The sequence below is a fragment of the Lissotriton vulgaris genome, chromosome 9 (genome assembly GCF_964263255.1).
Source record: "Lissotriton vulgaris chromosome 9, aLisVul1.2, whole genome shotgun sequence".
Taxonomy (NCBI): domain Eukaryota; kingdom Metazoa; phylum Chordata; class Amphibia; order Caudata; family Salamandridae; genus Lissotriton; species Lissotriton vulgaris.
Window position 1 is genome coordinate 592,942,859 of NC_141697.1, and position 15,771 is coordinate 592,958,629.

The 15,771-nt window shown below is 45.3% G+C and overlaps 1 protein-coding gene across 1 annotated transcript in view; it reads right to left on the bottom strand.

Annotated features, from left to right (window-relative positions):
* Positions 1-15,771, bottom strand: part of TUT1 (terminal uridylyl transferase 1, U6 snRNA-specific) — a 356,703-nt gene that overhangs the window by 144,907 nt on the left and 196,025 nt on the right. The window contains exon 7 of the mRNA XM_086938188.1: positions 1,264-1,373. Within this exon, the coding sequence (XP_086794314.1) occupies positions 1,264-1,373 (110 nt within the window). The remainder of the gene's footprint in view (positions 1-1,263; positions 1,374-15,771) is intronic.

The following is a 15,771-nucleotide window of genomic DNA, read 5'->3' on the forward strand; positions in this document are numbered from 1 at the left end:
GGTGATATGACGAGGGTGGTTGAGGTGTAGGCAATGTTTTTTAAAAACCTTTTTTAATTTTTATATGCCCCATTACTCTACTCCTGCATATATGTTGGAAGCAGGGGCTGATGATTTTTTTGAAGGGGCAGAGGCATGTACTGATTAAAATTATAGATTGATAAAATGTGAATTACAGGGATGTTTTTCATCTTGGACTTATTTCTGAGTGATAACAGGCAACTCAAGCTTGGTTATCGTTCTCTATTTGATGTCACTCGGAGCCCCTTGGAGAAAAACATCCCCCATAAATCAGTGTTACCCATCTACAATTCTGTATATTATTATTATTATTATTTCACCTTCTGGAAATGTGGATTATTTTAATGGATCAGCCTGTCATTTTTGACCCAATAAGACTCGCTTGTGGAATTGTTACATTCTTGCGTGGGGGTCAGGTTGAATTTTTACGAGAGACTTTGTTTGTCCTTTTAGAATGGCCTTCTGCTCCAATGTGTTTATAAGCAATGCACCACAGGAAAAGGAGCTACTGCCAGTCTCTCACAGGATCCTGACAATCAGGCTACTGTCAACTTTCTTCCAATCGTTGGGAATCGTAACTTAACTTGGTTTTGAGCCGCAGGTTAAAAAAAACATTGAAACCCTTGCCAATTTACTCTGAAATAAACTAAATTATACATTTTGTTATTATTCAAGTAAAAAAGTTGTGTCCTCTTTATAAGCATTTTGAAATTCACTTGTATATTTTTTTTAATTGACTGTCTAAATCTGAGGTTAATATTCTAAATAAGGCTTAAATGTGGACTTGACGAGGGTAAATTTACTTCTTATGTTCAACTTTACATGCAACCTTTAAAGCTCAATTAGACTTACTGCTTTGTAAACTGCAGTATGGCACATTGCAGAAGTGTTTAGATTCCTTGCTCTGTACAAACAAGATGCTGGGTTTTGGTCTCTTTTAACGATCATCCATGTGTGAAACTCCCTTACACCAGTCAGAGACTATACTATTACTAACTATTCTCTGAAGATCCCCATCAAACTGGCTGAAAAATCTATTTTTTGCATACTTGATTACAATCTCTATATCACGTAATTTAAAAAGAACCCTTTTGGTGCTACAGCAAATATCTTAACAAACTCCCAAGTATAGAAAGTCCACTTTATTTCCTCACCTGTGGTCTGGATGTCTCCCATCCACTCTATTCCCTCTATTTCCTTCCCTCTCTGGTAGAGGAAAGACAAGTACAAAATGCCTCTTACCTGCGAGCAACTTCTGTTTGGCCCAGTAGCGTAGAGTGTAGGCCAGTGGCCGCAACCGCTCTTCTGTCTCTGTACACAGCTGCAGGAATCTAGTGTTGCACAGTGCCAGCCTGTAGAAGAAATTGAATTTTATATCAGAGCTTAGGGAGGTGGATCCATATAATAACACAGTTCTACCTCCATTAGACCCGAACCAGCAATTGGATTCGGAGTGCATGCTGTCCACAGTGAGATATATTCTTTCTTCTAGTTACCAGACATAGACCACCAATGTGTAGTTAGACACTATAGCCAACAAAAGGGTTAATTTCATATATCCCACCATCACTTTACATGCTCTTTGTTCACTTCTCCCAGCCATGCTAACCCATACACCTGACAATGTGAACTCAGCACTGAATCAACACTCCACAGTCATCAATGAGGGGTACCCCGACCTCACTCACAAAGCCACACCATAATCTCCCTCACATAATCATCTCAGGCTCTTGAAAGGCTGCACCCCAAAGTCCCTTTCAGTTGTGCTCCATGATGAGTGCTGAGCCACAGCTCATTTGCTGCACTTTACTAATTTGTAGCCCCAGAGCCTGGTGAGCTGCACTGACCCCACAGCTCATGCTGAAAGTAACATCATGCCCGCGGAACTGTGCCTTAAAACACAGCAACATACTAAGGTCAAGTTGAAAAGCACCACAGCTAGTTATGTCAATTGTTCGCCTCACCCCCAAGCCCTTGTGTGTATGCATGTTGTATTTGTATAAAGTTATCCTAGATGAAAAGACAGGGCAGCGATTTACAGTGTCCAAGGGCAATGCAGTCAATGTGAGATAGGAGAGGTAGCTGGTTAGGTCTCGTCTGAGACAGCTAATATTCTGTCTGTTGTGAGACATGTTGTTATTTTACAGTAGGCCCATTGCTTCCCCATTGGTTGGTTTCATTGTCATTTGCTTGCTTCTTATTTGTTAGCTGTGTGCACTTTCCTTACTCTTCTTGCGTTTGTTCCACCCCTAGAGCATGGGCACATTATCATGCCCTTCCACTGCTGGCTTTTTTAGGCTCTACTTTTTTCTTTCTGTTTAAGCACTCTCTGAGAGTACATGCATTTTCTAATGCCTTCAGTGAGGGGGGCATTGTCAATGGTGAGCGGGAATGACAGAGCTTCCCTGGAGACAGCTTTGGTGAAGCACAAGGGTAAGACATATTCACAGGAAGTTGCTTTGAGGGATTGAGTGCATCAGCAGGATCTGTGAGAGACAGGGCTTTGAAGGATGACCACTGTGGCAATTCTAAGAGAAGGGGTGGGCGTAAGAAGAGAAGCAGCTTGCCGTTGTCGATCTTCATTACTTTTTAATTGAAGAAGAGATTTATGGCACTGCACATGTCTGTGGAGTGTAGGGTAATAGGGTCAGACTGGGTGATGCATTGTTTGATTGTCTTGAAAAGTGTTCTGTTTATGCTGGTGACTTCATTATTGGTGCTGGTATAGTACTTTGCTGTGTCTGATATGAGGAGCTGTCTGTGGGATGAGCAGAATGACTAGTTTCAGGAGGTCATCGGAAGTACTGTTTTACTTCTAATTTCTTGTCTACAGATGGAATGTTTACGGTTAGCAAGGTCTTTAAAGTACCAGGGTTCTCCCAACAAACTGCTTAGGCTGTCATGTTGTGGGCCGACTAAACATCGGCTGAGATGCATAATGCATGCTTGCTGATTTATATTAATGCTTCTTCTGAGTTACAAAATGAAGATCAGCTGAGATACACCTGGAGAAAAACAAGATTTGCAAAACAGAAAACTGGAACTGTCCACAGGAAAAGATGTAGGACTAAATGTTGTGATGAACCATGGAACCAAAATCACTACATTGACAGAACACAGTGGCATAGAAGGATCTCGCAGAGAGAATAAACAGATCACGGTTTCAGAAGTTGGGTACTTTGTCTTTGTTGTACGTCAGGAAGTTCAGACTAGCCAAAAAAAAAGGAGCTAATGGAAATGTCAAATTGTACCAAGTCACATACAGGTAGTTAATCCAATCTGGTTGTCTTTGCTTTTTGGGACTAGTAATCCTGGATTTACAGCAGTAATAACAAACCTACAAGCATCAGATATCAAAGAATAAAACTGGGACTGGGTAAACTCTAGTGCAAGTTTTTTACGAACTGACTGGAAATATGAACGTTGGTCTGTAGAAAGGGAATTATTTACATTCCCCAAATCTGGTACTAAAAATAAACATGCAGGGTCTGTTTTCCACACTTGCTAACAACCAAAAGAAATGCACAAACTTCTGTGAGATGAACACCCTGAAAAAGAATATATTTTTTATCAACCCTCTTCATCCCCCATATTATATGACGCATCATGGAAGGCTAAGGAGCCTGGACCTTACAGAGCATTTCATTTGATGTTGATTTAAAACATTCTGTCCTACATGAATGAGGTGAAGTGTTGTATGGAGGACGCAAGCAGTAGGAAATCCAAGTCCCCAAAACCTAAGGGCCTGGAGGTGGGGTCTTTGTCACTGCAGCTACACAGCCTCATCACTGCACTTTAAAGTGCCTAAGGAGGTCCTGAAGCATGGGCCGCGCCTGTTCCAAGGGCGGGCCCGTCCTGCGCCCGTCAACGCCAGGAAGGGGCAGGGACGCCCTTCTTAGCTCCTTTGCAAGGATAAACCATCAGCCAGGGATAAGACAATTTGCCTTTCTGTGCCCTCACGTCATTGCATAAAGTGTTGCAGTATTGTTGGCTACTGACCTCTTGAGCTGTGGGCTGGCAGTGATAATGCAATACTAGATAAGCTGATTTCTCTGGCCAGATTCCATGCAGTCCTCCCTGAAATGCCTAAACTTACCTGCTACAACTGCCATACTTTGTACCTAACTATTAGTTGCTTGAGTTTTTAAATGTCTCTCTCCATGGGTGAAGCGCAAAGCGAAAGAGACCCTTCAGGGGAAAAGGGTCAAAAACCGCAAGTCAAACACGAGCCCGTCCCTTGGTAATCCACTGGATAGCTTAACTCTAAAGGACATTGATAATCTAATAGAAGTAGTAGAACATTTTCTGGGAGGTGTCGATGACTGTAGTGCCCAATCATCCCAACTGCTGAAGAAAGTGCCTTCTAGCTTTCTAAACAACACAAAAAAAGAATACAAAACAGTCACCATAGGTTCCTTAAACTTCAAATTATGTTCTGGACATTGTTGCAGTAGAGGCTGCTGGGGACGACACTGATTCAACGCCTATCCTGCACCAAACTGTATCAGGAGATATTATGACTGTGCCTGTTCCTCTTTCACCCTCATTAATCTGCGTAAACACATTTTTACCCCTAGCGAGCCCTGTGCGGGCTTTGGATTCATTAGAAGGCCCACCAAAGACAGCTGAGGCTCTTCCTCTGCCCGCCTTGCATGCACCTCCTTTGCAATCAGCTGCTCTTGTTGATAAAGCAGGTTAGAATCGGAGCTCTCATAAACTTGCTCATACTCTGTGAGGTCTCCAAACAGAGGTGGTGAATCTGACTGAGGTCTGAATTTACCATGTTGATGATAGGTATCAGAGAGCTCAAAGCTTTAATTAAACCATTCTGTCCATCCAAAACTTTCCAAAGGGTAGATAGTCGTGTTTATACCACAGTAATTCACCTCAAAAATGGTGAAAAAAATAACAGCATTACAAAAGGATGTCCACCCCCTTCCATCTCCTCCTTCATACCTCCCCCGTAAAAGATCTACCCCTTAAGGGGCACCTGCGCCAGATTTCAAAAGGGCCGGCATGCCCCTTGCCTAATAGATTAAAAAGGCATGCTGGCAGGGTGCAACTTTGTATTTACCACCTGGGGGAGGAGGGATATGTTATTTGTCTATTAAGAAAGCCTTGAACATCAAATGTATCATGGTAAAGCAGTATTGTAGGAAGCTGGCTCTACTTATATTTTATACCAAATAAGGTATAGTGTGCACAGAGTCCAGTGGATCCCCTGAGGTATAGCAGAGGCTAAAGTAGATAATACCTTACTCTCTTTTATGGCATTGTGATTTTGTGGTTGAGCAGTCAGGCTTATCAGAGGGTAGTGTTAAGCATTTGTTGAACACTCTCAGGCAAGAAATGATGTCACACACTCAAAGACTGAATTCAGACTAATTGTTTATATAAAAAGTTGATACATTGTGATTTTTATTAGTAGAACCATGATTTACTCAGTAGAAGGTAAGGGATACTTTAAATACAGTGATACTTTTCGTTCGTTCTAAAACTTTATTCGACCTTTGCATTTAAGATCATAAAAGTACCTGGCAAGTATTCACAGTGTTACAGAAAAAAAAGTGATATACACATTTCACAAATGAGAAAAAGAAAGCAATAAAATTAATTTATCTCTCAAATGGATATACCTTTACACACCTATCCATTCTTCAATGAAGTTATGAGCCATATCAGTTAAAGAAAAAATAAAATAAAATAAAACGATCCATAACCTTTTTACAGTTGCACGTCTCCTTTTGTTTCTACAAGCCCACAAAAATGACGCTAATGAAAAACACACTTAAGGACCAAGCAAGGATTTAAAAAAGTATAAGGCAACCCAACATTGCTTAAAATGGTATTGCTTTAAAATGGGTAAAATACATTGATTTCTTTCTCTCTGATAAAAACCCACAAAACAATAAAATGTTGAGGTCATTTTGAGGAGATTTTGAGTCACAAGGACAGAGGGACAATTCAGTGTTTAAAAGTCCTCTCTGGGAACCCTAACATTAAAGGTACTAGGCTCAGACGGAACCTCAGCAGGATGAATTTGTGGTGGGCAATGGGAATATCTACCAAGTAAAAATATCCTCCCTCTAACAATGGTGGTGTTAATTGGTACATGAGGGCTGCCTGCTTACAATAATTCCTTTCCTTTCTGACAACTTCTGTTTGGACATCTTTTTGCAGGTTGTAGGGATTTCAAAAAGCTCCGCCAAGCCCAGGGTGGTTAACTCCTGTTTCACATATTTCAACCACCTAATCCTGCCGGGGTTATCCATCTTTAAAAAATCTCTAATTATGTTTTGGGTTAGGGTCACTGTGTCCCTGCGCCAGATGGTAAGCCAAAGCTGAAGGGGGGCCAGTCTGATAAAGTCCATAATGTCCAACAGACCAAGTTCCATGTGGGCTAGATAGTTCGAGAATGATTCTGGGAGGGAGACCACAGATTTAAAAAAATAGTTTTTGATAATTTGCAATGGCTCAATAGATGCCATACCCCATACCCCAGCTCCATAGGTAGCTGCCGACTTTGCCTTGGCATAATAGATTATTTTTTTGGGAATTAATGGTTTTGCCCCCAATTTTTTGGAAATAGATTTTATTTATTGCTCCTACACTGCTCTCCATCCCCAAGGCTCTTCCTGTGCCCATGCATGTTTATTGTCGAATAATACCCCTAAGTAAGGGAATCATCCTTCAACCACAGAAATTAGACCAGAATCCATAATAAAATATAGCTGCTTCTCTCTTAACAGCTCCAACGACCATTACAAATGACTTGGACTGGGTTACTTTCAAACCCAGCGAAGCCATATATGACGAGTAAGCTGTAATAAGGGACTGGAGAACTAGCCCTGCTCTAGCCATCAGGACACCATCATCCGCATAGGCAAGAATCGGCAGCCGTTTTGAACCTGAAACAGTGACGTCCAAGGTTGCATCCGCAAGGGCCCTCTCGACCCCATTAGTGTAAATAGAGAAGAGAAATGGGGCGAGGACGCAGCCTTGCCTTACCCCTCTAGTGATGTTAAAATAACGGGTACATTCACCAATTTTCCCTTAACGAACGCATGCCGAAGCGTTATAGTACAATTGGCGAATGAAATCAATTATGGCCCGATCAATTCCCATATCTCCCATTAAACAACAGAGCTTAGAGTGGAAAACACAATCAAATGCCGAAGATAAATCCATAAAATCAAGATACAGTTTCCCACTCTTCGCCTTGGTGTATTTATCCATAATTAAAGAGTCAAAAGTCAAAAGAGGTTTATTGCATAATTAATTAAAATCATTACAATTTCCACATGTCAATATTATGATACAACAAGCATTGGAAATGCAATAGGTCTCCCAGCATTAGAGTTAGTGCTTTTAGAATTGTTTATGGGTTTTTTTGTAAATCTTTAGCATTTTTGTTTCCTGTAGCCAATGCTAAAGAATTAAAAAAAAAAAAAGCCATAAACATTTCTAAAAGCTCTAACTCAAATGCTCCGAGACCTATTGCACTGTGTGAGGGTGAGGGGTTGAGGGGGTTGAGGGTGAGTGAGGGTGAGTGAGGGTGAGGGTGGGTGAGGGTGGGTGAGGGTGGGTGAGGGTGGGTGAGGGTGAGTGAGGGGTTGAGGGTGAGTGAGGGTGAGGGGTTGAGGGTGAGTGAGGGTGAGGGGTTGAGGGTGAGTGAGGGTGAGGGTGAGTGAGGGTGAGTGAGGGTGAGTGAGGGTGAGTGAGGGTGAGGGTGAGTGAGGGTGAGGGTGAGTGAGGGTGAGGGTGAGTGAGGGTGAGGTATTGAGGGTGAGTGAGGGTAGAGGGTGAGAGAGGGTGAGGGTGAGTGAGTGTGAGGTGTTGAGGGTGAGTGAGGGTGAGGCGTTGAGGGTGAGTGAGGGTGAGTGTGGGTGAGGGTGAGTGAGGGTGAGGTGTTGAAGGTGAGTGAGGGTGAGTGTGGGTGAGGGTGAGGGAGGGTGAGGGGTTTAAAATGTTACTCAACAAGTGATTAAATTGCATCCTAAAGTACGTAACAGCTTTTTACTAACAGAGCCCCTTCTATCACTCAGAGTAAAATATTTATTGAAAAGTTGCAATTTGCACTTAGCACAAAAAAGTCTATGTGCACACTTATAATAAAAGGTGCCCCTCTTTTATTATGTGCATTCCGGTGATGATAAGGTTTTTTTCAAGCACAGCAGTGAACTGAAAGAATTTGCTGCAGTGGGGGTCAGAGCAGAAAGTCAAAGCATGCCGCCCGCGGCTGACGGGAGCGGCGCCAGCACCTCTGCGTGTGCCGTGGAGGAAAATGCCTGCTGAAGGGGGTGAGCAGTACTACTGGCAGGCCGTTCCCAGAGTATGGGTGAAAGAAATCCGTGCCCCAAGAGGTGTATGCCAGCAAGGTACGTTCCCAACCCAAGCGGAAACGAAGACCACAGAAAAGTAGCGAGATCTGGGAGTTTCCGAAAAGCAACTCCTGCCCCTTCTCCCCACGCAGCGTGGGTAACGAGCGATACAGCGACGGGGCGAGGAGGGAGACAGACGATGGGCCGGTATAGCAGCACGAGTGGCACAGGAAGACGAAACAACGCCTGCCATTCCTGACGCCGCAGTGTAAGGCCAAATTGCTGGGGGGTAGGGCAGGGGAGGGGGCGGAGCGGGGAGAGGGAACAGACGGAGGGAAGGCCAGATAAGGGGAGGGGGGGAGGAGAGTAGGAGGAGGAGAGTAGGGTTTGCAGTTTGGTGACTAAGTTGAGGATGGTCTGGCCACTTCCTCAATGAGTCTGTGATCCGTGCTATTTAGTTGTCTATTCTATGATTGCAGGAGTCTGAGCTGGACGTTTTCTTGCGAAATTGTTGGTTTATATGTGTGGCGTCATTACACTGGCTTGTAAATTACCGTTATTTTCTCCTCAAGCGAAAGGATCGGAGACACGGCGACACGGCGGGCAGGGGAGGGGGCGGAGCGGGTAAAATAAATAAACAAGACGGAGGGAAGAGAGGGGAGGGGGAGGAGAAATGCGACACGGCGGGAAGGGGAGGGGGCGGAGCGGGTAAAATAAACAAACAAGACGGAGGGAAGAGAGGGGAGGGGGGGAGGAGAAATGCGACACGGCGGGAAGGGGAGGGGGCGGAGCGGGTAAAACAAGACGGACGTGCACGCGCTTTTAAGCTCAATGCGCATGCGCATTGAGCTTAAAAGTCACGGGCACTGCAAGGAATCGCCACGATTCCTTGCAGTGGATAAAGAGTGGATAAGCCCCCATAGTCTCGCTTGCTCGATGCGCATGCGCATCGACAGGCGAGACCTAAAAATATATGCTACTAGAAAAGATTGGACTCTTCCTTTGTTAAAATGGTATAACACAGTTAAAACGGGTTTCTTCCAGGGAAACTCCCACCGTCTTTAAGAGGTCAGAATTTTATTAAGTGTTTGTGCAAAGGTTACCAGTCATTGGGATCAAGGCAGAGATATTACACCGCTTATTTCACCGTGTTAATTCACTTCTGCCAGGAATTTTATTCCCCGGCATGCCAAAATAATTGAACTCCCTCCTAGCCAATAAGTTACCGCTTGCCTACAGGTGCGGATTTTTAACTCGTTGCAGATCTGTTTTAGTAATCTTTGACGTTGTGCCAGGAGAGCCGGACAGACGCACAAGAAATGGGCTAATGATTCCATTTTGTAGCCACAAAGTCTACAACTCTCAGTCTGATGTTTACCTTTCCACGATGGTACTAAGTCTTTCGAAATGTGCATTCCCAACCTATAGGCTGTAAAAGCTCTTTTTATATGCACGTTAAAATGAGAGGTTAAATATGCGTGCGGTCGTCCAGCTTTGAAGGAGTTGATTATGGTCCAGCCATGTCGCCGCTTGAGAAGTAACGCTTTGTCTTCTTGAAAAGATTTCGTCCTTGCTGCCTTGTTGGCTAAACTACTTATGGTTGCTTTGTCCTTCACAGATTCCCAAGTTCCTTCCAACCCCAGCTCTTTCACGCAGGTTTTCAGGTATTTTCCCCAAGGGCAAAGGGTTCCAGTCACTCCTTGATTTTTTATGGCTTCCCAGTTTAGCCAATCCATTGAATCCGGATCTGCAGATCTTAACTTGTGACACAGTTTTATGAAGCCGCTCATGCTCCTATATTTCTGGTTTTGTAGCCCGAATTCCAGCCTTACTTGCGAGGTTTAGACACTGGTCTACTATCCCCATCTCTCGCTGAAACCCATATTGGGTTTGCATTAACCCCTTCGATGCTTGTGACGGAACGGTTCCGTCACGAGCGCCGGTTGGGCTGTGCTTATGACGGAACCGTTCCGTCACGGCCACGCCCGTTTCTTAGAACCTTCAGCACAGCGCGAGAATTCGCGCCGCGCTGAACGTGTTAAAATATCCCTGTCCAGTGCCCATGTCTCCAATCTCACAAGAAGAAGGCGTCCCATGAGTTTCGCTGTAGTATCGATAAGAGAAATTGGTCTATAGTTTTTGGGATTGCCCTTGACGCCCTTTTTGTAGATCGGAACCATCACACTGGTTGACCACGAGGACGGCCGGCCCGTTATTGCGATGTTATTAAAAGCGTTGGTTAATAGGGGAGCCCACAGGTCTTCATTCGCCTGAAATAGATCTATCGGGACCCGGGGACTTCCCCGCTCTGCACACCTCTAGCCCACTCCTTACTTCCTCCAGCGTAAATGTTAAATGCACATGAGTTGAATCAGCTGAGAATTTACATTGTGAGACGGGTGGATCACTGGGCGGAAAGATGTTTCCAAAATGTTCCACCCAGTCGTCCTCTCCAACATTGGTATCCAGAGTAGAATCCATTTGCCTTTTAAAGTAAGGGGCAATTAATTACCTCTCAAAAATCTTTACTACTGCCCTTAGTTGAAGCCTGTTCAAGTTTGAGCCAGGCCTCCTCCCTCATGGTCGTCTCCCTTTCCTGTCTAGCATATTTATAATCACTTCGAAGTGAGATGATTGCGGGTTGGTTTCTGGGTTTAGCTCTCAACGCTGTCAAGAGAGCCTTCCACTTTTTCGAACAGGGAGAATCAAACCATCCCTTGGCCTTTACAGCTTTCTCTTTTTTGCTCCGGGTAAGTACCACTTTTATCTGTCCTAAGAGTTCAGTAAAGGAGGATACCAAGGCTAAAGGGGAATTACCTAGATCTAGACATCGCACAATGTTATCATAAGTAGACCATATTACTTCAGGGGAAAGGCTAAGCTTGACTATCTCAGCCCATCGTAATTGGTAACCATTGCGTCTGGATAATAATGGTAGGTCTATTTCCTGTTGAATAATTACTTCCTTAAGGTTAAGGGAGAGCTCACATGTTAGGATCGCATGATCGTAATAGGTCGTAAATTGTGCATCTAAATATCAGCACCTATCGCTGAGGGGGGTAGTAACCAAAATAAAATCAATATTCGTAGAACTACCAAAATAAAATCAATATTAGTAGACCTATGATTTACTCAGTAGAAGGTAAGGGATACTTTAAATACAGTGATACTTTTCAAGATACAGTATGTACTGGTTTTGTAGGAGCATACAAATTACTTTGCAGTCAAGAAAATTAGATGTAAGCTCTTCAGAATGCTGATAATTACTTTAGGATTACTTTTTAGTGACTTTTCAGTAACCATTCAACTTTTGCACAAAACTAACTATTCACAGTTTGAGTAGTGTAGGACACGAGCAAGCAGGTTATCTCTTTGGCAGACACCAAGTTACTTTGTTATGGTACAAAAAACAGGTTCAACACGAAAAACCCACCACACAATCCGATGGAGAAAAACGAAGTGTTAGGTTTGCAGGTAAGTAAACGGTTTTGGTAACTGAGTTTTGGGGGGTGAAATCAAAGTTCCCCAAGGCTCAGGTTAGCACTCAAGGTGCACCACCAGCAGCACAGGGGCATCTGGGTGCAGATTGCAGCACACCAATGTTAGCCAATGGGGCTAGGGGTACCTAGTTTAGGGGCTGCTCATGGGCAGGCCACTTGGTCTTGGAGGCAAGCTCCTGGGGTTAAGGTAAGGACAAAGGGGTCCCAGGTGAGCACCAAGTCCACACCACCAGTGGTCGCTGGGTAAAGGGTACTTAAGAGGTGTCGGGAGCCCAATGGTTTCCTATGGAGGTTGTCAGTCGAGGAAAAGGACTGCAGCCTGGAGCCAGAAGACTGGATGAAGGTAACCAACGACTGGAGAATGAAGTTGAAGAGTTGCAGAACACCAGGACACTGTCGGTCAGGCACCTCACAACTCAGGGGTGGCAGGTGCAGGTGGGTCTTTTCGTGTGGGGTTCTTCTGACCAGTTCCGGTCAGAGGGACTCTTCAGGGTGAGACTGCAGGCGTCAAGAAAGGTCGGAGGAGGTCGTCCAACGCGTGATTCCAGGTCAGGATTGCAAGGGGGACCTCACTGGGGTTTTGGACCATCGGATTTGGGCCGTTGGTGTCAGGTGCAGAGTGGTGAGGACCCGAAATTCCAGCTGAATCTGGAGTCCTGGCTTGGGTTGCTGTTGGACAAATCTGGTGTCCACGAGTGATCAGAGTCCTTTGGGAATTCAGGGCAGGTCCCCGGGGTACTTGGTGGCTGCTGGCTGTGGGACACGCCGGTTTCAGCTTGTAGGGGTTCTGAAGCAGGAAACAGGCCGGTAGGACTGGGGCCAAAGCAGTTGTCATTGTCCTCTTCTTCTGCAGCACGGCTCTTCAGTCCTTCCTCTTCTTCTTGAGTCGAATCTGAAGTCTAAGTTCAGGGCTGCCCCTAAATACAGTATTTAGTGGGAGTTTTAGTGGTCTTGAGGTGGTAGCCTCTACTGTCCTTAGGGTGACTACACCCTTAGGATACTCACCTCACATGTTTGTGGGCACTATCCCTAATTGGAGGGTGCCTGTCATCTGCAAGATGGCAGGCACAGAAGAATGGGCTTCACCTCGCCTCCCCCATCTGAAGGGAGGGGTTGGCAGAGGTGGGCACACCTTCTGGGCTGGTCTACTTGTTTTTGCCTGTCTTCCCGCCAAAAAGTGGGAAGATAGGAAGGTAGCCTGCTCTTTATAGCAGGAGAGGCTGGGGGTCACTTTGCAAAGACAGCAAGGGCTTTGAAGCTCCCCTGCCACAGATGGCTCTTCATGACCTGGGGAGCCTCCAAGGAAAGGCTTAGTTTCCTGGGCCCAGGGAACGAAGGTTCCCACCCCAGGGGTCCAGAAACTTGTCTTGTGGTGGCAGGCTGGTGGTCACCAGTCAGAAATCCACCAGAGGTTGGTTTGGTTCAGGGGTCCCCTCTAGAAGGGAACCTTGAGTGCAGGGAATAAATCTAACACTGGGATCAGGTGATCATGGCTACTGTGTAGCCGAATCACGTCCTGCCCAGAATAGCCTGATTAAATAAACTAACATGGATTACTTCTGCCCCAGAGTGCTGTTTCTTTCACAAATATGGAAAGATTTTTGTGGCATTTAACAGGCGCTAGCTCTTTTACGTGCACCACCCGCGTTTTGGAAGCATGCCGGCATAACCGTAACCTGGGGATGGAGATATATATATATATATATAATAACAAACCACACCGCAGCTTCCACAGTGCAAATACGAGCCCACCAAACCGGTCAATAATAAACAACATATTTTATTTGAGGGATATGTAGCATAACGCGTTTCGACCTACCTTAGGTCTTAATAATATGCACAATGTCAAGCACTCAGGTGCCCGTCCTTTTAGGGTCTCCATATATCAACACTGTAGAGAGACTTTAGTTTCATTGGCATTTAAAGCAACCTTGTGATGGTTTTGAAGACTTGTGAAATCTTGCCATAGTACTCCACGTAGGTTTCTATTTAATTTAAGAATCATATTAATTACGATTATCCCCATTCATGTTCGCTATTTTTCATTATTGTATTCCGGTATGTACATCCATCACAACAGACTCCAATGTCTACAATGCACTGCACTGGTGTTTTCAAAATCAATGGTCCTTCCGTTCTCAAAATTTAAATTGTATCATAAAGCCTAGTCGCACTGGCCTCTGAAACAGGAGGTGCAGTACACCCCATCACACCACCATTACCGGGAGCCTGTCCTCAAGATGGCGGCTGCCCACCCATAACCACTAATCATCGAAAATCTCATCGGACCCTCCAGCACTCCTACCCTCTCCCTGGAAACTAGGGAATAACAATCTCAGATGCGCTGGCCTCAGAAAAGGGAGGCACAGTGCACACCATCACTTCCCACGTCTTGTGCCACTTTATCTTCATTCTGATCGTCCTGGAGAACCTATGCTGTGTGCGTCATGTTCTGGATGGCAAAGCTTCTGGAATGGCCTGTGCTAGGCTTTTATCTTAGAGATGGGGCAAACTCATGGCCACAGAGAGAAAACAGTCTGTGCCCCAAACTGATGATGTTTGTTCCCATTTAGTACTCTTTCTTTCTTTGTCTACTTCCTTTGCTCCTATCCCCTCTCCCCTGAATCTCTCCCCTCGCCTGCTACACAGCCTAGACCCCTGCCCTTTTGTGCCCTTTGACTAAGCACTCCTTTTCCCCTTGTTGGGGAAAGATCCAATATTTATACTCTGGAGTCTCAGCGAACCCGCTGAGAGAGTCCACAGCGCCAAGGGAACCACTTACAGTTGAGGTATGGTATGGCACTCCTTGCCAAAGCTCTCCCTCTCCCTTTTTTGGGGAAGGATCCAGTATGCAGGGCTTGGAGTCTCAGAGACCCCTCTGAGAGAGTCCACTCCGTATAGGAAGCCTCTCGCAACAGAGATGGGGAAATTATACCACTTCCCCTGGGATCACAGCTTGCTGGACTTTGGACGCAGCTTTGTCTCGTCTACCGGTTTGTGTCCCCGTCACTCTCCCCATCCTCTTTCCATGCTGCGTCTCTTACCCTCCCCTCCTCTTTCCCTCCTTATTCTCTGTCTACTTTCCCTGCTCCTAGCCCTCTCCCCTGAAACTCTATCCTTGCCTCTTTTTCCCTTACATATATGTCCTTCGTGTTGGTCTCGACCTTATGTTATGTTATGTTATCCAGGGTTTTGTAGAGCGCTCAGCTACTCAATCAGAGTGTCCCGGCGCTGTCAGACCCGGCAAAGCACAAAACAAGGAAGCAGATGGAATTATTGGCAGAACAGCCATGTTTGGAGCTCTTTTCTAAAAGACAGCAGGTTGTCAATCTTTCTTAATGACAATGGCAGTGCATTCCAAGCCCGGGGCGCCAGATGTTTAAAGGAGCGACCCCCTATACGAGCACGCCTAATTGCCGGGATCGTGGCTAGCGACAATGAAGCTGAGCGTAAGGCTCTGGCCAGATAGTGAAAGCCAATCCTGTTCCTAAGATAGCGGGCACCATTGCCATGAAGGGCCTTGAACGCGATTGTAAGAGTCTTAAAGACAATGCGTTTCCGAATGGGCAGCCAGTGGAGAGATTTCAGAAGTCCCGCGGCGTGGGATCTCCGGCTAAGGCCAAAAATTACCCTCGCCGCAGAATTCTGAACCACCTGCAGGCGCGACAGGGAGGCCCAGATATAGCACATTCGCATAATCCAGCCTCGATCCAATCAGGGCTTGCATAGTAGTCCTCCTATGAGCAATGGATAGGAGTGGGAGGAATTTTCTCAACATTTTTAACAGGCCAAAGCATTGCCCAACCAGGCCCAGAATCTGTGGTTTGAAAGTGAGACCATTGTCCATCTTCACTCCAAGATTCTTAGCGACTATAGTATCAGCGGAGGGTGGAAACATAGCAGCCGGCCACCAGGACTTCCAACAGGGG